This window comes from Seriola dumerili, unplaced genomic scaffold, assembly GCF_002260705.1.
Source record: "Seriola dumerili isolate Sdu_G_001 unplaced genomic scaffold, Sdu_1.0 BDQW01000216.1, whole genome shotgun sequence".
In the NCBI taxonomy this organism is placed as follows: Eukaryota; Metazoa; Chordata; class Actinopteri; order Carangiformes; family Carangidae; genus Seriola; species Seriola dumerili.
Window position 1 is genome coordinate 2,682,892 of NW_019174471.1, and position 26,154 is coordinate 2,709,045.

A 26,154-nucleotide genomic window follows, 5' to 3' on the forward strand; every position below is an offset into this window, starting at 1 on the left:
TTCTTTAACTTGTCTCCAAAAAATACCTGCACCATGAAACCAACACTTAAAACATCCAGCAACTATTTGGATTTTAAGGCTTTCATGAGTTCACGCAAATATTTTCTGAATTGGAATCGCAGATGCAAATGTTTACAAAGAGCGAGCTTATAATGACACATCACAACAGCGCAGTTACGCATGGTCCGCTTTAAGTGAAGATGATCTGCAGGCTGTTTAATGTGGTCTATTTTGTATGAGCAGGCACATTGTGTGTGTGTGTGGGGGGGGGTGACCTAATCACACACATCAGAGTGAAGCTATCAAATTATAATTTATGCCAGAAGTGTGTATTATCTAATATTAAAGTCTTGTCAGGACATGTTTTTTCTCCTCTCCTACCAAAGGTCATATTTTAGTTCACGACCACACCGCAGTTTGTGAATTAAATGCGAATCCATCTTTTGTAAAAAAAAAAAAAAGGAAAAAAAAAATATCCACTTGTTCCACAGGAGCGACGCGGGGACACTGAGACAAATCCGAGGAGATTTTCTTTTTTTTTTCTTCCTTTTTAAAAAATTTTTACGCATCAGAGAAATCGGAGGACTCTCTGGCCAAAGATGAACACCATTGTGTTTAACAAGCTGAGCAGCCAGGTCCTGTTCGAGGAGAAGGCGAAGGAGGTGGAAATGAGCAGCAGAAACTATCTAGAAGTCATCGACGGGCAACATCCAGACCTCCTCTCCAGCAACCAGACCATCAGAGACAACCAGGCCATCAGACACAGGCGGAGCGGGTATGTGGAGCATTCTGCTGAGTTTAACGCAGCATGTGTGGCTTGTATTAACATGTGGATTAACTGGAGTCCGGGAAGCCCCACGGGGGTTTACTGATGAGGAATACCTCTATTTCACGGTTGTTTTACTCAGCACAAGTGAGAAAGTGGACAACAATGAGAGCTCTGTGGTTATCTCTCCTACTTGTGCGCGTAATTAAGTCAGATTATGAAATATCAAGATCAAATAGGGCCGCATTCCTATAAAGATATGTTGGTGATCTATATATGCGGATGAGCATCGTTGGGTTATAATACATAACTGTTCATTAAATGTCAAATTGATTAGTTTCTGCAGCTGTGTTGAAGTAGACATTTACACACAAAAATCATAAATTTACGCACGGATAAAAGATCCAGATGGAATGACGTTTACATGTGGAAAACTACTTGCACTTTACACCTCAAGGCTGAAACACCAATTTGCTGTTCCAGTTTTTCATGTGGCTTCAATGCAATAAGATCTGATGGATCAGGGAATTAATATTTACCCTTTTCCCAGTCTGGTCTTCATTTAGGTGTTGATGTTAACACCTAATCTCAAAATTAATAAGTAGGTCAACCGTGTTCAGTAGCGTGTCTGTTAGAGGTCTCCATCTGTTTCCAATAAATAAATTCGTCCTTCAACTCTCTGTGTGGTCTAGACGATCACATAAGGATCTAGAGCTTTTTTCAGAAATATATATTTGCTTTCGTTTTTCTGTGACAGGGAGCAGGTGTCAGAAAAGGTCACGTCCTGATGTTATGTGTTTATGTATTATTTGAATGTTTAGCGGGCACATGTGAGGGGAAGCCTTCTCAGAGAGGAAGCTTTAGTCATAAAGAACATTAAGAATTAAGAATTATTGAACTTATGTCAATGTAAAGTGCCACCTCAAGGGAAACATCAGGACTAATGAAGAACATTAAATTATTAAAAAGGTGTGTGTGTGTGTGTGTGTGTGTTTGTGTGTGTGAGTGCTTAAATGAGAAGTTCAGAACACGGAGTAAAAATGTCCTTTAGGATGTTCATACCGATCTAGATTACAAGGAAAATATTTGTAGAACATGGACCTCAGGCAGACTTGAGGTTAGACTAAAATATGTTACATCTGCAGTCAATGGAGCTTTTTGGTGAGATAAAGGGAGAAGCACAGCGCAGCACAGCACCATACTGACATCTACAGGTTCATAAAACCTGGAGCTACAGGTGAGACCGAGTCCTCCACAGCTCAGGGAAACCAACAGACTCAGACGCACTTCAATGAGAGATGTTTAAATATTCTTTTAGGGACTCACAGGGTGTCCATGTTTCTCATTGATGAATTTTGTGGTTTTATTTCGTAAAAAAACACTGCAGTATTATTATAAGAGCTGATAGTAGCTGTAGTCACCACTGAGTTGCTGAGCTGGGTCTTTCAGATAGATATTTTCAATCTCCACCCAGGGTTTATTCCTAATGTGATGTTTTTATAGCATCCTCTGGACATGTGTCACAGCTCTTTTCTGTAAGGGAAAACCAGAAGTATAATTTCACTTTCTTTGTCAGTCCATGGTGTGATGGCTTGGCTGTGCTCGTGACCCGGCTACATTGTTCTCGATCCACTTCTCCTGGGTGTAAAACGCTAAAATGTGTGCCTGAGCAAAATGTTTTTGTTTGTTTCATTGCGACGTGTTGGTGGTTTGTGGGAAACACAATGAAAAATAAACTGCGAGTGGCTATTTCTCTCTCTCTGTCTGTCTTCTTCAGTCTCTCTCTCTCTCTCTCTCTCTCTCTCTCTCTTACTCTCCATGTCTCTCTTGCTTTAATCCAACGTGTCTTAGCCTAATTGCAGTGCTTTGGGTGTGAAAATTGCATACTGTATTGAGTGTTCACTCTATGTGTCATGACTTACTAATTCAGACAACATGCTGGTCCACTTAGGACGCCACTTGCAGCTGCGTAACACTGTTTGGTTCACTTCAATAAACAACATAATCCTGGCTCTTTTTTTTTTTTTTAGTTTAAAACCAGATTTTACTTTAATTTGGAAAAAGGAGAAATTGGTTTAAATTAATGTTTTATGCTGAGCTTGATGTTGAAGATTGAACAACTATATCCTGCATGTGTATTTATTTTACATTTCATATTTATATCTGAATCAAAAAATGAAATGCTAAAAACTCCATAGTCATATAAGTCACTTACAAAATGGGCATTAATGTCTCTGCGTGCATATCCTGCGCTAAAAGCTTCCTGTAGTGTACTCTAACTATCGTCTGGTATCCGACTGAACATTATTCTACCTGTTTCTCCGCAGGGGTCGTCCCAGCGGCGGCAAAGTGCGACACAAGCGCCAGGCCCTGCAGGACATGGCGCGGCCACTCAAGCAGTGGCTCTACAAGCACCGAGACAACCCCTACCCCACCAAGACAGAGAAAATCCTGCTGGCCCTCGGCTCACAAATGACCCTGGTCCAGGTGAGTCCACTGCTGTAGACTCGGTCAAGCTGCTTACTATAAAAAAAATTTGAAAAAAAGTGATGCTGAATAAGTAAAAAAAAAAAAGGAGTGAGGGGATTTATAGAGTATTCATGAGTGTGATCGCTGAGGGGAAAAGTGAGATTTGGTTTCTGTGGTTTAGTGTCTCTCTAATCAGGTCTGAAAAGCTGGATTTTAACTTGCATTTGCAATTAGGAGAAAGTGTTTTTACATCTTGAACTGTTTATTTTACAACACTCATGCAGTGTTGAATTGTTAATTCTACTTTTCTTCCAAATGCTACATTTGGCAGTTATGTTTTTCCTGTTTTTTTTTTTGTTTTCTTTTATTTCACAGCAACGTGAAACTTGTAGTCATAAATAAAATTTGCAGTCCTGTCTGTCTGTGACTGCGACTCTTTGAGTTATGACCCCTTAAAAAAGTAATTACTACCTGTCAACTCTTGTCATATTTCATATTCAACGCAAAAGTTATTCTCTTTTCCTATTTGAACAAACAGTAGAGGTAAAATGATTCTAAAAAAAGATACAGCAGAAATGTATCTTCTTCTTCTTCTTCTTCTTCTTCTTCTTCTTCTTCTTTTTCTTCTTCTTCTTCTTCTTCTTCTTCAATTATGTGCAGTCACAAATAAAGGCAGGGCAGTGCTTCCCAACACTTTTTACTTAAGACTGCTTAAAAAAAGCATGTCTGCATAGCAGTGCTGGTCAGTTTCTTATATTGTTTTATTTGTTTGTTTAAATTATTTGGAATTTCATAAGGAAGTAAAAAAAAATCTTGAAAAATAAAAATAATTTTGTGTAGCAGACATATATTTCCTTCTTTCTTATTCTATTGTTTGTCTCTTGAATCTTCACTTTCACCACGAGACCCCAAAAAGATCCGACCCACACTTTGGGAACCACTGATTCTACAGTAGCTGAAGTTGCACTGTATTTTTTGTTTCTAATGCTTTAAGTTCTATTGCACCCTCTACTGATAACACGAGAGTACAGTGGACAACTTGACAAACTGACCACTTCGAGGAAAACCCTGCAGTGAATATGAGTGTGTTTCGTGTCTGGCACGTTCAGCTGTGTATGTACAGTATCATCTGGCTGACAAGGTCACTGATACGGCCTCAGAAAGTCTGCGGCAGCTTTTTCGGGCCGCCGGCCACGATGCTTAATCTGGTTCTCATTTTGGGGGCCTGATGGAGCTGTTTGTTTTGGTGAGCGCGAGCAGAGTGCACAGGAATGCTTTGTGTTGGACAGTGGGATGCCGAGCTGTGAACACACGCACACACACACACACACACACACACACACACACACACATACACACACACACACACACACACACACAATCTGAAACATGCATACATTCAAGCTGACACCCAAATAGCAGCAGCAGTGTCAAAGGTCAGTGGAAGATTTCTTGAAATTGAGTGAGAGTGATGACATGCAGGTAAATTATTTTCATCATATTTTCCAACATGAAAAATGTCCTTAAGGGATCTGTGGGCTTTTTTTTTTTTTTTTTACTAAAGTTTTTCATACTGTCTTTTGATTCTCTGTTTAAACTTGTGTTACTGAGCCAATCAGATGACAAAACAAATAGTCGATCAACAGAAAATAAATGGCCAAAAATGGTTGAATTGATTAATCATTTGAGTCATTTATGAAGTAAATTTTCTACTTTCTCAAATGTGACAATATGCAGCTTTTCTGTTTTTTACTTTTATAAATGACACACAAATGTAATGTCTTTTGGTTTTTCACTTTTGATCGGACAAAACAAGCAACTCAAAGACATCAGTTTGAGTTCAGGATTAGAGTAAGTGTTTGTTGCAGCCCTAGGTGGCACTCTTTTCTTTCCCTATCCGCTCATGGAGGCGAAGAACTACCCAGTTCTTCCACTGTTTGGTCCAAATAAACCACTGTTGCTGCTGCTGCCAGTAATGTAGAACGCATCACGTCCTGTGCAGTTTTCCCTGCAAACACCCACCTGGCACCAGGTGTTTGAAGCAACTAAATCTGTCATGTTTTAGCAAAACGGCTCCTTTTTTCCATGTAAATATTGTGAATTGTTTCTTTAAAGTTAGTTCTAATAAGTCGGTGCCATCTCTCCATCGCCACTGAAATCCCTCGCCGTGCCTGCATGCCGTCTCCTTTACGGTACACACAGTGCAGACAGGCCACGGGTGAAAGAGCTGGTTTGGCTGCTGGGCCCCCCCCCCTTTTTTAATCTCTGTTGGTGTCATTGGAGCAGATGTGCCATCCTCCTCCTCCTCCTCCTCCTCCTCCTCCTTCCTCCTTCCTCCTTCCTCCCTCCTTTCTGTTTTCTCTCACCCCATTGACAGCCATCTTTCCTCCAGTCCTCATTAGCGAGCCGTCCCATGCGTCGCCTCGTCTCACCTCGCCTCGCCTCCCCTCCAGCCAAGCCACATGTACGAGATGCCGCCTTCCCCTGGAGTGCCACAGCGCTGGGCTCAAGACAAAGGGATGTGGGATGGTCTTAGTTAACGAGAAACACGATACTGAAAGAGAGGATCAGAAAAATAAGTACTCTAGCATAAGGCCCCAGTCCCAGCCCCTCCATAAGCCGCTTGAAATCTATTGAGCATGAAAAGTTATTCTAGTATAACATCTAATGGTCTCCCTTCCCAGTGAAAGGAAGAGCGCCAGCTCAAGTGTCTTTTTTATTGCATCTTGAAGACAGTGTTGGAAAAAATGTATTATTCGAGGGAGTCTGTGCGAGTCCAGAATAAGCATTGGGACATACATCTCGGTCGGAACATTAGTTAATGAAACGTTGCGTTCGCTGGCTGTCCGGCATGTGGAGGGTGTTAAATGTTTCTGTGTGGGGTTGATACAGAAAAGATGCATGCCGGCGTGTCTCTCCAGAGCGTCTGGGATGTTTCTTAAAGCTCGGTTTCAGAGAGCTGCTCTGCAACCTGACTCTGTTTCTGTCTTCTGCTTCGGCCTCTCTTGGTTTTCTGAATGAGACTGACGGCAGGCAGAGAGCAGACGTTTTCATAAAGGATAGTCTTTGTTTTGCCATGGATGTGGAGATGTTTGGATTCAAAACAATAACATGTGTTTCTGTTTGCTGTGTGTTCCCACTTCCTTCTATTTCTCTCTCTCTCTCCCTCTCTCTCTCTCTCTCAGGTCTCCAACTGGTTTGCGAATGCCAGGAGGCGACTGAAGAACACAGTGAGGCAGCCGGACCTGAGCTGGGCGCTCAGGATCAAACTCTACAACAAATACGTTCAGGGCAATGCGGAGAGGCTGAGCGTCAGCAGCGACGACAGCTGCTCAGACGGTACGGATTGACAGCTACACACCAGCAGCTCTTTATGTTCCATTCCAGGTTAAACAAGGTTTGTGTTGCAGAAGTTCAGTGGAGAATTCAAAATCCACCAATATCACAGCTCGACTAGTGAAATAGGCGACTGCCCTGCAGACGCAGAAACCGAGGACCCCAGGTTGACTAGACCAGTGGGTCTTAAAGTGGATTCCTTGAGGGGAATAATTTATTTTCACTGTAATCGCATCCATAAGTAACATAAAGACAGAATGTATGACTATTTTGGTCATGTGTTTTCTGTAATAAAACATCTAAAAGCAAAAGTTTTATCAGATGGGGGACCCTGGGACAAGATCTTATCAAACGGGGGTCCGTGGTCTAATTTGTGAAAGGTTAGGGGTCCTTGATGTGAAAAAGTTTGAGAACCACTGCGCTAGACCGTAAGACAAGAAGTAATACGCAACAGGTGTATGTTGTATGTGTGACTGACTGTAATGGATGATGTGAGGGCAAATAGTCACTGATGCAAAGCAGTAATAATGGAACATAGAACTCAAAGGGCAACTCAGGGTATAAGCAAGATCACTTACTAACATTTAATCGAACTGAAAGTATAAGTCTTTTACTTACTAACACTGTATAACTCATTGTAAACTTACTTTTCCTATTTTAAAAATCAGAAGTTATAGTTCTTGGGCTAGTGTCTGGATGGTGGCAGTAGTTAACATCTGGTTTAGTAGAAATCAATATGTTTCCAAAGGCTGGGCAAGTTTTAGAATTGTGAAATTTGTGGAGAAAGAAATGTTATTGATTGTTCTTGAACGTAGCAGAACAGAGGATAGTGCTGCAATCTGCTACAGATCCTACACTTGAAGTACACTTAACTCACATGGAGATCTACTCAGTGGTAAAAACTGTTGTACAATGTGTTCTGTGGCTCGAGAGGAGCTTTGTGAAGTCTGAATATGTCATCAGGAGGCTCTAATGAAAGATGCTCTTCAGTTGCATTATTATTATTGTAGGATCCAGCCTTTTTTGTCCCATGGTAGAAATTAAAACAAAGGATGCCTGTCTCGTTCGAGTCCTCCAACTTCATGAAAGTGCAATACTAAATTGCGACAACGGTACATAGCACTCTCTCTCTCACACACTCGCACACAAGCGGCCTCTGTTTCCTCTGAAATTTCTGTTGTTCTCATTGTGAAGCTTTTTATATTTTTATTGGTTACACAAATAACCCCGATCTCACTGCAGCTCTGCAGCTCACTGCTGCCGTTCCTTACTGCAGTTTAATAGGGGCACATTCATTTAGTTCTGCAAACTAACACCTGCGTCATAGGCGTCCAATTATACTGTACAGTTAAAAAATAAACAATCCACACCTTTCAGCCAATCAGAATCAAGAAGTTTCAGTGGCCATGACATAAATCACAGCACTAACTGAAATTCTGAGGGTTTAAGTCTGTGATTACGGCCTCATTTTGAGCAGTTGTCTGTGTCAGGTTCCCTTTGTCAAATGCAGTTGTGAGGCTTTTAGCACATGGTTCTTATTCCTACATACGTTTGTGTTTAATCAATTTGCTACAAATGAATTTGACATATGGCGAACCTGTGTCAAATTACTGGTTGGTACCTGGGTCTCATTGCAAAATATAATGAAGTTAAAATTTTAATTGTAAATGTAGTAGTAGTATATAGCACACAATGCATAGAGAGCAGGATTAACAGGCAGTTAGTGGCAGCATAAAGTACTGTATATAGTATAGTAATCATAATGTATATTCTCTATCTTTACTTTCCTTAAATACTGAAAGAAATGTTAAAATCATTATTTATTTCACACTTCTTTCTCATTTCGGGAACAACAGCAGTATTAGTTATTTGAATTTTGTCTGTGACCTTTGACCTCTGTCATTATAGTTGTTTGTAATGGTAACCAAGGAAGTCTGGGGTTATTCTGCAGTTGCTCTAGATGAAAGGAAAAGCTGCAGCAATATCCTTGAATCTATATGTCGAATTTAAAATTCATTTAATTTGTTTGATTGGCAAGATTTAACATAGGTATACAGTATGTTAAAGGATGGAGGAAAACTTTTCCATTTGCACAACTGCTCCATCCATCAGTGTGATGGATGATCTTTTCAAAGATATCACATCTTAATGTCTCAGACCTCCATTATAAATTGGTCCCATACTCTGTTGTAAACCTGATGCTCTCTATATAGAATGACCAGGAAAGTCTCCTGACATCATACTCCTTTTGTGCCCCTGAAATTCAAGTCAAGCATAATGACATGAGGTGAGGCCAAAGGCCAGGCCATCTCTCTCTATTGGTACCCAACCTAAAGCAGGCTGATGCTATGCAGACTCATGTTCTGGGTGTATATAATTGGCAAGTGTGCGACGCAGCCGGGAGACACCGAGGCAGGCGGGCTGCAACACGCTGTCATTAAGACACCCCGCTGAGCCAACCTCTGTCTTCCCAGCCTACAATTGGAAATGAGTAGCTCTCCGTCAGCCGTGTATTTACTGCAAACACATGCTGATTTTCAAGCGACTGCCTTCTTCTTCTCACTGACGGCGCAGAAAACATGGTCAGGAAACATAAAAAAAAAACCAAAATAAATAAAACACACGTACTCACGCAGTGAAAGGATGAACAGAAAGGAAGAACGCTGTGGTGTCGGTGATCTGTAATTAAATTTTTGAGGAGGAGAAGCCGAGCGTGCGGCCGAGAGAGGAATGTGTGCATGGTGTTTGCGTTGTGTCCGCCACAGGCCACTGTACCACCGGAGGCTCTGTATATCTCCCTGACTCTTCTCCTTGTCACATTATGGTTATGAAGCTATCCGCAGCCTGCTCCTGCTTCTGACCCACGCGCTGAAAGGCCCTCCATTATGTTTTTATGCCTGTGCTTTTGTTCCTATTTATGGGGCCAGACCTGACCGAACTAACCCGGTGTGCTGTCCTGAAATGGTCCAGCTTGTTTTGTAGCTGCAGCAGCAAATCCAAGAGAGAAAATGTTGTTTTCTGCAAGGGATCTGGAAAGGACATGCTGTCATGCTTAAAAAGGTGGCAGATCTAGATGTAAAAGGACACTGTCATGGGATTATAATGACAATTTTGTTATCGCTTTATGTGGTTTCAAAGGAGATGCTGAGGGTTTGTTAATTTCTACCTCAGACAGCACAGGGGGAGGAGGGCAAGTACGCTACCTCCATGTGTTTCTGATATGTGGGAGCTATAATTTTAATTTGGCCCAGACTGAATCAAATGTCCAACCTGCCCAAATTACAAAATTACAGTCTTGGCAGGGAGAGTATCTACAGTGAACTTCTCCCTGATTTCCCTCCCGCCAGAGGATATCTGGTTTTTCAGTCCGGTGTTTTATCTTTCTTCCCCCCTCACTGCTTTCATCAGGTAGGAACCTGTACTTTAATTCAATCTCTTCAGCTGCAGAGCACCCTGGAAATTATTTATTTCTGCAGGGGAATAGAGGGGCAACGTGCTTAAGATGGAGAGGAAATCGACTGCCATCCGTTATGGTTTGGTAATGCGTCTTAAGGCTTGGCGGGGCTTTCTGCTCTTGAGGCGATGCCAACAAGAGGGCAGGAGTGCCAGGTGGAAATCTCCCTGCCCTGGTATTTAGATTGAAGATTAGCTCGAGGTCACCTCACTCTGACTCAGTTGGGATGAAAAAGCAGTGCACACGAGTTAGACAGTCATTTAAACCAGAGAAGTATTTGCTCAAAAAAAAGGATTTGATTGCTGAGAGCACTGATGCTGATCGACATAGTTTTTGGATGAGTATTGTTAAATTTGAATGGAAATTATACTGTGTACAGGGTCAATGTTTAAACTGCCTTTAATGAATTATGTAAATGATAATAACTGTACATGTCATTATGAGCTTATGTACAATCAGTCAGTGAGCAATAGTTTGTTCTGTTTTTGGGTGTGAGTTACATACACAATGGATGTTTATGGGAACTTCTTTTAATTAGGCTTTTAAAAAATGTATTAAGTATATCAATTATCAATGAGCACCCACCTACAAAGAGTTGCACTAGAATTGACCAATCAGTTGTTACGGTAGCATTAAAATCAAAAGTGTAAAAATATCTTTTTAGGAATGACTCATACAGTATACAAATGTTGCACATTTCAAAAATGCAGGAAACCACATAAAGTACTCATAAATCTATAGGTATATGTCGTATAAATAAAAGGTGAAGAATAAATGCAAGACAAAGTATGAAAGACAATATGAGTGTGAATGAGTAAAAATACTTGCAAAGGTGCCCTTTGCTTTGGAAGATAAAAATCTAAAACTCTGAATCTTTTTGTGCCTTGACGCTGTAGATGGTGACAACCCTCAGAGGACACAGAGCGGCCCCGAGGAGCTTACCAAGCCCATGTACCAGAGTGTCATCAAGAAGGAGGGCTCCTCCATGGTGGGCATGGGCATGGCCATGGGGATGGGGATGGGTATGGGCGCGGGACTGCGCTCGGCCGCCGAAGCTGCCTCACTGGCCGAGGACTACGTGTCTCCGCCCAAGTACAAGAGCAGCCTGTTGCACCGCTACCTGAACGACTCGTTGCGCCACGTCATGGTGGCCAACGCCGTCATGGACGCTCGCAAGAGGAACCACTCCGGCTCCTTCAGCTCCAACGAGTACGACGACGAGCTGCTGTCACCGTCCTCCTCCGAGGCCGAGGCGAACTTTGTTTATCGGGCTGGTAAGGAGCCACATTTCTTGCATTCTTTCCCCTCACACACGCACGACATCCTTCACTTTTGTTCTTTTTTTGTCCCCTCCATCTGCACATTTTGTTTTAATTTCTGCAGCTGGTGCTGGTGGTGTTATTTCCAACTGTCTGCCTCTCTGCCTGTCTTCCTCCCTCCCTCTGCCATATTACACTGTTTTCTCCCACCTCCCTACTTTCACTTAATATGGGGTTTGTGTTGCTAAATGTGTTTCTTATGACTCCTGAAATGGAGATGCAGTTAAGAGGGCCCTGAGCCTTAAATCTATTAGATTTAAGCAAGACTGCAGTGTGTCTAAAACACACACACACTCATGTATTGTCACTTCACACACTCGTGTAAGCACACTGGCTGTCTCTCACCCACTCCAGCTGAGCAGAGAAGGAATTCCCCCCAGCCAGCTCCTCTGACCAGGCTAGGCCAGACACAACAAGGCCATGTGGAACATGCTCACTTTCATGCTACTGTTTGGCAAGTCTTTGATCCTGCCATGAGGTCCTGCTGAGAGAGCCGGGACAGGGAAAACAGGCTGTGTTTGTGTGTCAGCAGACTGGGTGAATGTGATACATAAAAAATGTGCATTTCTTTTTTAGATTTAAGTCAATTTACTTTGGCTTTAAAAAAGAGAAAAAATATAAAACTATACAGATCAATGTCTTGTTTTAGTTTCCCCTGCAAAGGCAACATAACATTAACAAGTTGTTGCCTGTCACGTTTACATTATTGCTGCAGATGTCCGACAAAGTTGAAGGTGTCTTGCCTTGTTTTCCTCCCTACACAATGAAAAACAGCGTTCAGAGTGAGATGAAGCCTTTCTTTGGTTTAGACAAAGCTCCTGTTTTATTCTCCTCTCTCTGCCTGTTTTCATATTGGTTAGTACAATATGTTCCACTCTGGGAACATATTGTGTTTTTGGCACAAATGGGCAGAAATGAAAGTCTCTGAAAGGAAATAATCCTTTAAAAAATGTCGCCTTACAGACTTTGTTACTCACGTGTTTTTATTTAGGGCGTCTTTGCCGGACGACAGTTTATTTCAGGCAAGATTCAACCCTGTAAAGTGAATGAAAAACAAGCTAGATACATTTTAAAAAATTCAAATTGATGTTGCAGTTTCAAATCTAATCACTGTAAAACATAATACAGGAACAGTAGAATCAACTAATCATTTATCATTAATTTAATGTAAATATAAGTTTTATTGATTTCATATCAGTTCCAAATTAAAATTTCTACTTATATACTGTATTTATAAATATGAATATAAAAATTAAGTCTTGTGACTTGATTTCACTTAACTTATCAAATTAATTTTCTAAAGAAACGCAGTTAGTATATTAGCAAACTTCCCAGCATGCATTGTTTGAGGGTTATGACTGTCCAGAGAGCCTTCTTCTACACACATGATGGAAAGCTGTTGTTCTACATTACATTAAATCAGGACCTAATGGACACTGATATTCTCCCGTGCTGTGAGTTTAGTGCGAATCACAGAACTCTGCGTGATACAAAAGCTTTAACAGTGTCTCACTTCACAACTTGTCTGAGCTGTGAACAATCAAGGTCAGATCTGTCTTCTTCAGCTGAGAACACTGGCCCCTTTGTTCACTTCATAAGCGATAGTGATGTTTTCACTTTCTGCTGAGCGTGGACTGAGTCCCCGGAGGGGCCGGATTTGAAGGTGTAGGTGACGGAGTGACGGAGGATGGGGGAGGCTTTGTGTGGGGGGAAGAGCCGGTTTTATTGTGTTTCATTCAAAGCTCGTCTTATGGACAAATGTGTTTCATATTATCTGAGCGTGATAGAGGGTGGAGTGTGAGTGTATGTGTGTGTGTGTGTGTGTGTATGAAATGCATCAGCGACTGCGACGGTTACAGTCGTCCTGATCAAAAAGCTTAAAACCCTGTGACCTGAACGAACATCAGGCTTTTTCACAGCGAAGCACCTGCTGGGTCTCACAGATGGAGAAGGAAAGAAAGAGATGGATAGACCAAGTGAGACTTATAACTCCCTCTCTACCAGATTTTAATAAGAGAAATCCCAGAAAAAGATTAATTCACCTGGCTGGCTTGCTGTTTTTAATAGAGAGTAACTATTTTATCTCTATGGTTAATATAATTTCTTGGCACCGACGTCTCCCTCTCAGATTTCTCGGGCTCTGGCACCTTTACAGAAGTGTTACTCTGTTACATGCAAGAGAAGCTTTTGAGTCCACACATGGAAACTTCTCTGAAGCCGTGTTGACTCATGGGATCGAACACCTGCTGGGGCCCTCCGCTCCGATTGCCCAGTCAAAGAAACGAAACAAAGAAAAGTCGGGAAAATGAAATTTTAATTCCACACCTGATCTCGCCGACGTAGACAGAACAAATGAAAGAGGGAGACAGAGAGGAATAATTTTAAGCTCGGGTTTGCATCATTTCCTTTTTTCTCCTGTGGGCTGCATATTCCAGATATTTTTTGTAGTGAGCACATTCCTCTTCACAAATAGTTTTATTGTGTTTTTATAATAAGAGAAAAATGTTTCCCAGAGTAGCAGATTTCACATAAATCTGTACTTATATCAGGTACACAGAGAAAAACAGACAGAATAAATCAGACTTAAGCTCTCTCTATGTTCCCCCTAGTTCCTTTTTGACAATGACAAAACGTCTGACATTTTCAGGCAGCAAGGAGGAAAAGAATTTGAACTCGAAAGAAAGAGCACAAACGATGTCTCTTGGCACGTTCTTTTGCTGAATTCCTGCCTGTAAAACAATTGTGATTGGTCAAAGCGAAAGTGGCGTGCCTGGCAACCATCATACCATTGGCTAAAAGTCCATTAATGGGCCAGTTGGCTGTTGTGACCGCGGCCTGAGCCTACAGTGTTATCTGTGACTACAGAGGGCAGTCAGACGTGGCAGGAGATGGAGAGTGTAGATTTACCCCAGTGGAAAACTAAACTTCTGCTGGCTTGAAAGGACTCACACACACGCACACACTCATGTACCATTCACAGACCTCATACAAGCACAGGCACACACACACATCCAGTACAAACAGCCACATGCACACACACCTACAGGCCAAAGCCTGTGGGGAATTTCATTGAACACAAGGAGCAGTAGAATTCCATCACACATGCCAGGGGTTTCATGCCAAATTACCCTTTAATGGGATATTAAATGGCAGGAATCTGGCTGAATGTTTTTCTTCTTGCTCAGTACCAGATTTCGCCCCGTCTGATATCATATAGATCATTATACGCCAAATAACTCCCAACGTTTCTGCGGATGGAGACTAAGAGATCTCGGTCAGACATTTTACACGAGGTTGACAGGGCTACGTTTTCTCAGGTTCTCTCCTTTATGGACTCTGGTTACAGCTGAGCACAGTAGCCTGATGGTGAATTGAGAGTGCTTGCCAATGTCTCTATTGATGTGGAAAAGTACAGATAGCTGAAAGCAAGTCAGTGGCCACCAGCAAGTTTCCAATAATTTGATTTTAATGTGCCTCAGTCAAAATGCATCTATTAAATTAAGATAACGATGTTTTTTTCCCCTGATTTTCTGATGAAGACTAAGGGTCTACAGCCATGTTAGCAGCTATGTCAGCTAAATGCTAACATCGGCATGCTAAAATTCTCAGAATGAAAATGCTAATTTGCTGATTTGTAGTAGGTAACGTTTGAGTGTTAGCATGCTAATGTTAGCTAACTACACCCAACAACACAAAGTCCAGCTGAAGCAGATGGGAATGTCTAAAGTTTTGCAGGTTTGATTGTATTATTGGACAAACTTTGATCCCATGATAGTGTCAGATCAAAAGTTAGTTAGCTCACCGAAGTTATTAGATTTCATTCATTCATTCGTGGCAATCCATCCAAAAGTTGTCAAGAACTAACTCAAAACCACAAGACTTGACAGTCCAACTAACAGTTATTGAGATGTTTCAAACTACTACTAGCATGGCTAAAAATAATTTTAGAAGGCATCTTTATTGTTTTTCCATTTTCTGTCATTGTTTCCATGCTGCATGTTACTCTGTCTATAATTTAACAAGACCACTAATCTACAGCCGTGCTAGCAGCTCTGTGAGGCTGTACTGAAGTAACATGTTGCAATGTAAATATGCTGGTGTTTACCAGTGTTTTAACCTTGTCCACCATCTTAGTTTAGCATGCTAGCATGCTAACATTTGCTACTTAATGATAAATACAAAAGACGGTTGAGGCTGATGGGAATAGCATTAGTTTTTTTGTGATTTGGTTATAAACCAAAGTGCTTAACAAAGTTAAGGGATCACCAACTTTATTACAATTCATCCTGAGAGGAACATAGGAATGTCTGGCATGGCTATACATTGAATTTATGTGTTTAATGCTGCCAAAATGGTCTAATTATTTATTTTTGTCTGTCATTATGTGTTTATGGCATTTCTCATCAACAGATATCTAAGCCAGAGTCTTTTGGACATACAACGCAGCAGTAAAGTAGCTCATTTCCAAGTCAGGTGCAGTGTAACACATACGTTTCTCAGAAATCTGTTCAATGAAAACAGCAGCGTTTGACAGCAGCAGCTGAGATCCTGAGGGCCTTTCAAATTAGGTTGCAGTGAGCGCCAGACAGTTATTGAAACCTGGAGAGTTTAGTGGCACTTAAGGAGCTCTGGAGTCGTCCAGGTGAATGGAAGAAAAGTTGTCTTAATGTGGAAAAGAAGAAGAATGTTTGGATTTCTTTTCTTGAGGTATAAAGATAGAAAGATGTGATGGTTGTTCATGATAAAAAAGAGATTTCTATCTTGGCTATTTTCATATTTTGACTAACAAGATATACTGGATTTCCTTTAGCGTTATTGTCTCTTTTGTTTCCTTTTCAACTGTGATGATTTATTCAGCAGTGCTGTTGAGGGATAGTGGCTGTTGTGGCAGATTTAAGACTCTGATGTCACGTTTGCTGACTGATGACACGTGGTGTAATTTACCGTAGATAATGCTCAACATGGGGCCTCTCGGTGACTATGAAACACTCCAAGACAGTGAAGGCTGAGAGCTCCACATCTTTGGAATCCAGAGATGTGGATTAACTGGCTAAAAACTGGTCTTTCCACACTTTCATAGGAAAGGAGAAGGGGAAGACAGAGAGAGGAGGATGTTAGGGATGTTGTTCCAAGACGGCAGTTTTTGCCAAGACTCACTGGGTTCAGGTTGGGCTTCGGGAGTCAGTGTGGAGGGGATGCGAAGAGGAGAGGAGAGGGAGGCACTTGTTCCATCCAGATCAAGAGTTGAGTTTCTCCAGCAGTGGCCTGTTGGGAGAAGAAAGACAACATGGTGGCAGTGACTAAGAGACACAGAGAGTGTGGTTGGAAGAAATGAGTGTGTGCATAAGTGTGCGTAAGTTCTTGAATTTCTTCTCATAAAGATAGGGAAGTCCGCCAGAGTGAGGGCAGCTGGCCTGACTTTAAGTGGCTGTTTTAGACATAAAACTTGGACTTAAGGATCGAGTGAGACAAACAATTAAACCACTGTGAAGGCAAAGTTCACCCAAATTACAAAAAAATATTGCTATTTTTGCACTTACTCATAGTGTTGTCTGGCCATGGAGATAGTTTTCTTTTCTTCTACCTTCTGCCAGAGCAATGGAGATGATGAGGATTTTATTTCTGCTCCTCGGAGTATTGAAAAATTTCCTTTGAAAAATTCAACAGTAAAGTTGTCTCTCCAAAATCAGTGTCCTTGTGACGCTGGATAATCCGGAGACATCACTTCCAGCTGTGGACCAGTGGTTCCCGAACCTCTCAAACCTTTTTTTATTAGAATTTTTTTCCAACAATCTAACAAAGTAGGTAACTGTTATGTAAAATATGTGATATATATGAAATAACAGCAATTATACAATATTAATTGAAATTATTGTCAGTTACTATGAAAAAAAAGAAGTCAGCAGGCTGAGTTGCTGTGCAGATTCATAGATAAATATTGTACTTAAAAGAATTGAGTATGATAAATTGTTAAAAGTATTTTAGTTTTATTAAAAAGATAATTGGCTTAGATAAAACAACTACACAGAGATACACAAACTCATAGCATTATGCTGTTCTTCATTTAGCTCTCTTAGTTGATGAGTTCTACATCTGATAACCAACATATTAATAGGGATTTAATGACATGAAATTTGTTGCTCATTTCTATAGTTTGAAATTATGATATAACAATATAGTTTATATCAATGTTGCCTCTTTTTATGTAGTGAAAGTGTTATTTTTTCACTGCTGTGAGCACCACAGATGAAATTCCAGTCACTTCCCTTGTATCGAGGTGGCTGAAGTAGTTATCTTCATCACTCTTTACGACAGGAGCAAGTCGAAAAGTCGCTTCGTAATTTGGCTGAAGTGACCCTTTAAAGTAGGTTTAGAGTGAGGACTTGGGTTTAGAATGGTGATGGTGTACAAACAAAGTGTAGTCCACGTGTCTTGGTGTGTATCTGTGTGTGTAGCAAAAGATAAATATACCCACATATGCATGTACAGATGCTTCCACCACCCTGGTTCTTGCATGTGTCCGAATAATAGCTTTACATTTTTCCTCATGTATAAAGAAAGAGGGTCTGTTGAGGTTTGGTGCAAACATAGTTAAAAACAAATTTCCTCTTGAAAAAAGTAATCTCTGTGTGCACAGTTATGATCATGCACTTTTGTTTCCCTTTCCTTTTTCTGGATGGATGGTTATAAGAAATCTCTATAGGAACCTATGAGCAGGAGATTGTAAATTTATTTTTGTTAAACCACGGCAATAAAATTTCAGTGTCATATAATGTGCATGACACAATAGATAATATAACTAACTAGCCAACTATATTACAAACACATACTCTAAAGTCATTTGCACTCTGTGGAGTCGTCAGTGATGGAGCTGAGAGGCTGTGAAGTGTCCCTCTGGGTGTGGCTGGTCCAATGGTGGGAACGACTGGGAGTTGGCAGAGGTGAGGTATAATCCTGGCATCAAGCTGTGGTGCAGCTTCATGCGAATGGAAAGGTGGATAAAAAGACAGAGAGAGTGAGGAAGAAAAAAAAGAAAAAGAAAAACCCTGATGGTGAACCTCTGTCACTGGAAGATGAGATATCGGCTTCCAACCACTAAACAGAGGCTGGGTGCGAGGCAAACAGAGAAGACAGCAGCAGACTGAGACAGTGTTCATTCGAGCCGTCATCCTGCGGAGAAGTGTTAACACACAAACATCGACACAGACACTGTTTATATGCAGCTCCCTAACATAGAACTGGAGGAGTGCAGAATAATGAGCCCTCTCAACCTGATCGTTTTTAAATCATCAGCATGCCAAAGCTTTTTGGGACACACACACACACACACACACACACACACACACACACACACACACACACACACACAATCGGGTCATCAGACTCAGAAAGCACAGCTGCCTGCCTAGTCAGGGAAACCGAGCCGCGCTGCCCTGGTCTGTATAAAACACAAATTGTTTCCATTTAAAAACTGAGCCGTGTCTAGAACAATAGGCTTCCATTGTGTTCCCACGGGACGGAGGAGAGCAGAGAGTGAGGGTGAGGTTTAATGAGAGAGCAGAGGTGTGACCCAGTGAGGACACAGAACACACACACACAGAAATCCCCCAGGAGTGTGAGAGGGCAATTCAACAACCTACCACTGAGAAGAATTGCAACATAATGATGCAGTGAGTGCAGCGCAAACATATCATTTGGCCTCCAGCTCCCAAAAAAAAGGATATTTTTGGGCACATGAAAACACTTAAAAATCCAAATAATGTTTACTCGTGGTTTCTGCTTTTTTTTACCCCCTGATGTGTGTTTTTTTGGCACCGCAAACAACAGCCACTCATCCCCCGAGGATGTTACTCACAAACCTGTGATGAAATGGGTCGGCTCTGTTTTGTCTCTCTTGTACCTGTTGTGTCAGAGCAGTGATAACAGGCTCATCTGTTCATCATCAGCGATGCGTCCCTGTTGTCATGAAGTCAGTATTTGAAGTATGAGCCCTCTGATCCTCAGATGCTATCGCTGTCTGCTTTTCAATCTTTTTGTGATGATCATTTTCATGCGATCATCTGTTGTCACGCCAAATCCCAAACCCCGATCTCTGCTCATGATGAGGCTGGGTTTTTTTTTCTTTTTCTGTTGTTTGTTCATGACACCCTGGCAGTCCACACACACACATCCACACAAGCACATAAAGAAGACACTTGCACACTTGCCATGACAACGTATTTACTTCCCTGTCGAGACACTCTTCTCATTTTGGCTGATTTACTGGGGCCCTGATTACACTCTGTTTACTGGCACTCGTAAACACAATGACAACCTGGCAGCGTTTAAACATCTGAAACACTGTTATTATTTCTCCATCTAGCAAGACGACATAAGGCAATCCTCATTGCTGGGTCTTGGTTATCTGCCCCGACCGCAGCCACACCAGTGTGTCATCTGCCGGGCAGACACGGAAAAAAAGTCACACAGAAAAAGAAATGCAGCGGATGGGAGAGTCATTTTTGGGCAGAGGCTCAGTATCTGTCTGGCTGCAGCGCTGTGCATATGTTCTGTTAAATAGTATAAGAGCTAATTATTCACTATTTTTTTAAGTGATGAAAGCGTTGTCAGGGCAAATGGAGAAGGCATTAAATTCACGCCGTGTATGATGTCTTTGGCTAACTGAGTGGAATTGACAGTTTGGTTCTTTGGAGTCTCAGACTCAGACTTTTCACCACCCGTAGAGACAGAGAGAGAGAGAGAGAGAGAGAGAAAGAGAAACGGCTGGGAGGGGTAATGTAGAAGCAGCGTTGGCAGAATGCAAAGCAGCAAAGTGCCAAGGCACCTCTAACTTCATTTACAGACCCTTCTTGACATTATAAAAAGCACAGATCATTAAAGAAACATATAAAAGATAGATCTGGGAGCCTGAAAGCGCGAGCGATCGCTCTTTGTTGCACCTCACGCTCAAGACTGTGGCTTGGGTTGGTGTCAAATCAAAGATAGCATCAATAAACGTCGCTGTAAATCGCCTGAAGCGTTTGTCATTTCCTGTTTTGGACAGAATCAAAAAGATTTGGCTCGAGGCAACTGGTCCATGCAGTCACTTGTCTGCACATTCAGTAATCTCAATGAGACTTTACATCCGGTAAGCGTCATGACACAGACGTTGCTGGAGGTGAAGTGTGGCTTAAGGATAATACACTTCTGTCCAGAGCAGCATTATGACTCACCTGTGTTGACAGTAAGTCCTGACTCATGCTCAGACCCTGGAGCGGCTGTGTTAGATAACAAAGAGGCTGCTTAATGACTCTGTGATCTGTTCTCATCTTGACCTGTATTGTGGTTGCACAGGTCAGCGGCAAGCCGATTGTCAAGACTGCAACACCACTCTGGTTCTCATCAGGTGCTTAAAGGGAAATCAGCTTAGATCATTTCCTCAGTTTAGTGTGTGTGTGTGTGTGTGTGTGTGTGTGTGTGTGTGTGTGTGTGTGTGTGTCCAACTTTCAGTCTGCCTGCAGTGGTAGAATAATCTTCTCATTTCTGTCAAAGTAAACTCTGTCCATCTTCTGCCTAGCAACGCACAACTTTTTGATACGAACAGGGTTATAAGGGGTTTATTAGTGAAAACTAATGGCTGTATTAATTGTTAATAAATCAATGAATGATACTTCTTAGGCATTTCTGTGAACAGCTTTTGCACTGACACGTTGTCAAGAAAACTCTCTGACTGGTGTTTATCCTCCTGCAGCAGGACATCAGTTTTTAGCTGCTTTTTATGTATCAAGTGATTATTAAGATTAACAGCAGACTTAATGGAATTTATCAATGATATAACATTTATAATTTCTGATGACTAACAAAGTTAAAGTTTTACTGCTGACATATATATAGAAGCCGAGAAACTTGTGACCATTTATCAATTACTTTATTTACAGTGAGTGCAGACTTTATGGTTTATTACCCTTTATTAATTACTTATTAACCCTTATAGCTGTAAACTTAATGGTTTAATAGAAATAATAACATTACTTTAAATGTAATCTATAAGTTATAAGTAAATGAGTCATTAACCATTAAGAAAGCCAAATGTTCCGACTTATAAACCTTTAAAGGACTTTATGACAAAGTGGTAACTTTTATTTTTTATGATTTCAACTGTTCTTAAAAATTGATGGAATTTTCGTTTCATACTTGTATGACTCGTTGGTCACGTGATAACAAGGTTTTAAAGCTCTGGAAAAAGCTAGTAAGTGGACCTTCAGGTCTTGAGGTAATATTCACACCGAAGTTCTGAAAGGAGTTTTTTGACATTTTGAGAAACATAAGAAGATCAACGGCACTTTCATGCCTCTACATTAACTGTGAAGCTGGAATGGATAGCTTAGCTTAGCTTAGCTTAGCTTAGCGTAACAACCGGAAGCAGCAGGAAACAGCTTGGCGGGCCTTCACCAAAATTCAAAAACATGCAAAAAACAGGAACCTCTAAAACTCACAAATTAACACATGCAAAGGTATGCGCTAGTTGTCATCAAATAGTTTCAAAACAAAAGACCCTCTAAATCTCAACCACAAATTGTAGAGGTGCTGCAACCAGGCCAGGTTTTTGCCCCTGCTTACTGTCTTTATGTTAAGCTAAGCTAATCATCTCCTTACATAGCTAATGAAAGAAACCAAATAAGCACGTTTCCCAAAAATGTCAAACCATTCCTTTATCTTGCCTTTCCTCTTACCTGTTCTGTTTTACAAAACACTTTCCTCTGTTCCTTTTTATGGTCGTGGGAACATTGTAAATCCACCAATGACTAATTTATGACCTAAGAATTGACACTTATTCTAAGTCACTTTGGATAAGACCACCACCTAAAAGCATGAAATTTAAATCTCGTATAAAACGTTTGTGTTTTGTGTGTGTGTTTATTTGTCTGCCTAATTCAGCCCAGCCCTTGGTTTGTGCAACATAGCCTGCCTTGTTTATTGTTGTATGTTGCTAACAACAGCACCAGATGGTAATGATGATAGTCAACCACTCTCCTCCACAGTCGTCTTAACAGGTGTAACCTCATTCCCCCTGTAATTTGTCAGCCCCTGCTTGTTTTCCCTCATTTTCACCAAGTTTTGATAAAGCTTGTCAGGGTGTGTGTGTGTGTGTGTGTTTTTTTTTTACCCTCTTTTTGCTCTCCCTCCATCACCCCGCGGTGATGCTAAGTGAGCTAGTATTTTTGGACTTCCACCACGACGCCAGAAACCATCAGACTTCTTAGCTTTCCCCTTTGGCGGTCCGTGAAACCCCGCTGTCGGTGAAGCCCAAAGGCAACAGCAAAGTGGACTGAGTGTTCGGTAGCAAAGTAGAAAGCAAAAAAGAAAAAAAATAGAAAAGAAAAAACAGGGAAAAAAGAAAAAGAAAATAATAAAATGTCCTCTGTGATTTATTGGTGATTTATTGAGTCTTTGGCACCACTCTTGTTTTAAAAAATCTGAGTTTTAGATGTTTTAGGCACATGGCTTTGGAAATAGAGTTTTTGTATGCAGTGGTGCATTCCTAGATCCTGGGGTCCGGTGTCCCCGTAGGCAGAGACTGATGCTTAGTCCAACAGGGGATGGTGTGAGGGGGGGTGGGGGTAGGGGGTGGTCCTGGAGATCAGGATGGCTTGGGTCAACGTTGCATCCACACCTTCTCCATCTGGCCCTTGAAAACAGTGTTTTGCATGTTCCGAATGCAGCATCTGGACAGTGGCTGCTTCACACACACTGACACTGGAAACACTTAAGGTTGCGGATGGACAGGAACACACACTGCACTTCACAAAACACTTTCTTCTGCATGTTGTTTGTCTTTGATGTCACCGCGTTTGACCTTTTCGCTGCTGTCACCAACCAATCTATACACGGGGCACCGCAGCAGTAAACACTGAGCTAATATGTCTTGGGGGAACATAAACAACACATGAAAACAGTGTAATTGGCCTATAATTACAGCGCTGTGATTATGGAGATCAGTGCATATTTTTAATCAGGACCAATCTGCTGTGGAGCGCTGGCAACAATCAAGAGTAGATGGAGATGAGGGTGCAGAGAGGATGCCTCCAGTCCTCATGTATATACCTGATATTCACAATTTAGGCTAAAACAATAAGTGGCTGAAAAATGGTTTTAAAAAGAGAATAAGAAAAACAGGAGATGGATAAAATCAAGGGCTTTCAAAAACAGCTTTTGAACATAACACAGTCACCCTTTATTAAAACATAGAAAGGAAACTGCATTTGTTTTGGCTGGGCTGCATTGGAATGGTCAGTCTCGAGTACCTGGATCAGAGGGTGTTACAGCAACACCGCTGCAGCAAGAGGTGATCGAGTGGAGGACAGAGGATGAAGGACCGGAGGAATATCAATAATAAAGCAAGATAAAACAAGATAAAGGCAGAAGGAAAGATAGGGCGGCAGGGAGTTGTGACAAGAGGAGAATGTGAGGATTTAGTTGGAACGCTTTGACGCACTAAAACCGAAAATCTCAGTCTGTGGTTTGTACTTCTGGGTTATCATGTCCTCATCTCCCTCACACACGTGCGCACACATTCCTCTCTTCTCCTGTCTAAGAATGATCAGCAGAGGAAAACTGTGGGGAGTGAAGTCTATCTCTCTCTGTGGAATACACCTATTACAGAACAAACGGGAAAACTACAGGAAATTTCATAATCAGGCCCACATTAGCCCAGGGCCTTGCACACCCGGTACCGTCAGTGTGGGTCACGCTACATGGGAAAATTTTTGGAAAACAAGGGAAGAACAGAGCAAGGCATTGGGAATAATTAGGCACTTATGGCAGCTTGCAAAATCCTGGACACTGAATCCAGATCTTTGGAAAGTCCACGGAGGGCTTTGGCGAGGTTAGAGGTGACAAAGCAGAACGGTAAAAATCTAGTGTGTGCTTTCTCCGACGCCAGAGGAGTTTGGAGTTTTTGGCTCTCCGTCTCTGTGGCCGTCTGTGACAATGCTAAAACCCTGAACACAGTGTCCTCGTGCAACCTTTTCCAGTCCCTCATAACTATCATGGGAATGAAATTCCAGCGCAAAATGAAGGGTGCAGATTTTCATTAGCAGGAGGGAATGCATAGGAACGCCCGTCCACTCTCGAGCTGTGGTGACGGTGGCGCAAGGAAGGGGCTCATTAAAACGGCTGCTCAGGTTTAGACATTTGCTTTACTGGGAAACATGGCGTGGGGTTGCAGGAGGCTGGGAGATGTGTTTATGGTGGTGATTAAAAAAGTCACATGCAAGAGAGCAAGAACTTATTGTTGCACAAAGGACGTAGGTAAGACGAACTCTTTGGTGCCTTTGCACTAAATGGAGATTTCTAAGAGAATGTGCCCTCTTTTGAACGTTCTCAAGTCGGCGAGTCGGCTATACCTGGTCAAGACTGAACTTCTTAAAAGATCACGGGGCCTTAGCTGTGTGTTTAGTTAACTTAAAGAAAGCGCCTGGAAGCTGCACAGCGAGGAAATCCAGATGCTCTGGTCTCTTTTAATGCCTCATGAAAACGCCAAGCCTGTGTCATCGTTTTCACTGCCGGGCAAAAACCTACCGAGCGCTGGGCCTGAGAGAGAGGACAGGTTCAGCGCAAACACACACACAAACACAGACGTGCACATGGTCTTTCTCTCTGAGTGAACGGCACGCTGAAGTAAACACTCTCGGCTGCCCTGAAGAAAAGTTTCGTTTCATTGTTTAATGACTTTGCTATTCCCTGCTAATGTTTTACATATGAGATAGAGATTGCTCCCATTTGAAGAGAGAAAAAAAAAAAGCGAGCAGCCATCCATCTTTCTCTCACTGACTCACTTGCTGTCTTTTCATTCCCACTCAAATCTTTTACGCTCAGTCATTTTCAATCTGATTTCCTCAGACAACTCAATTACGTTGGCTGGGGCCCATTTGTTTTTGAACAAAATATTAGAGAATGGAGTTTATGAGTCATAAGAAACATCTTTCAACTTGATCCTATTAGTCACCTTGTTTCTTGACGGCTTCTTGCAAAACGTCCTTTTTGTCCAGCATCTGAGTAAAGAGAGAAAACAGAGCAACACATGTTTGCACAGGACACGGTGTACACATGCAGACCTCACACAAAAGCATGTGCACACACACACACCTCTCTAGATTTCAATAAATCCTCATTGACCCTAAAGAACTGCAAAATTAACCTTTTTTTTCTTCTTCTTGTGCTTTCAGAAACCACAGATCATGGACCAAGTAAATTTGACAGGTGAGTGGACTTTCTCTTACCTTGCAGTCCAGATCAAATCCTCTTTTTTCATCCATTACAACCTGACCTGTAATGCCCCCCATGCTCTGTTTTGTTCTTCCCTGCGCATGTTTGCATGTTGTGCTGATCATCAGTGGCGGCAGTGGCGTCGCAGCTGTGCAAAAGGAGAAGGTGAAGGGCAAAGACGAGACGTACTGGAAGGAGATCAACGCCGCCATGGCCTTGACCAACTTGGCGCAGGGGAAGGACAGCGCCTCGGGGACCACCAGCTGCATCATCCAGAAGTCCTCCCATATAGCAGAGATCAAGACTGTTAAAGTGCCGCTGGTGCAGAAATATTAGCCCTGACGTCACCCTCCCGTCTCTCTATGCAAACCAGCAAACATTCCTGTTTCAGCAAGCTCGCCAGAGTCCAAATAAACCCCCCCCCCCCGACATGAAAAGAGAAATGTTGTGTAAGGATGGGGGGTGTATGAGGCGAGGAAGTGTGGAACAAAAAGAGAACTCTCATTCTTTTTGGTTGTTATTGGTGTCTTAAAAAGTGCAACAGAGGCCTTGACCATCCTTTT

General features: G+C 41.8%; 1 protein-coding gene across 1 annotated transcript; it reads left to right on the plus strand.

Moving 5' to 3' along the window:
• The first annotated feature begins 599 nt into the window (after positions 1–599).
• On the plus strand, positions 600–25,927 carry mkx (mohawk homeobox). Its single transcript, XM_022754134.1, has 6 exons — positions 600–775; positions 3,094–3,253; positions 6,421–6,574; positions 10,922–11,299; positions 25,552–25,585; positions 25,720–25,927. Exons 1-6 carry the CDS (start codon positions 600–602, stop codon positions 25,925–25,927), a joined length of 1,110 nt encoding a protein of 369 aa, XP_022609855.1.
• The last annotated feature ends 227 nt before the right edge of the window (positions 25,928–26,154 follow it).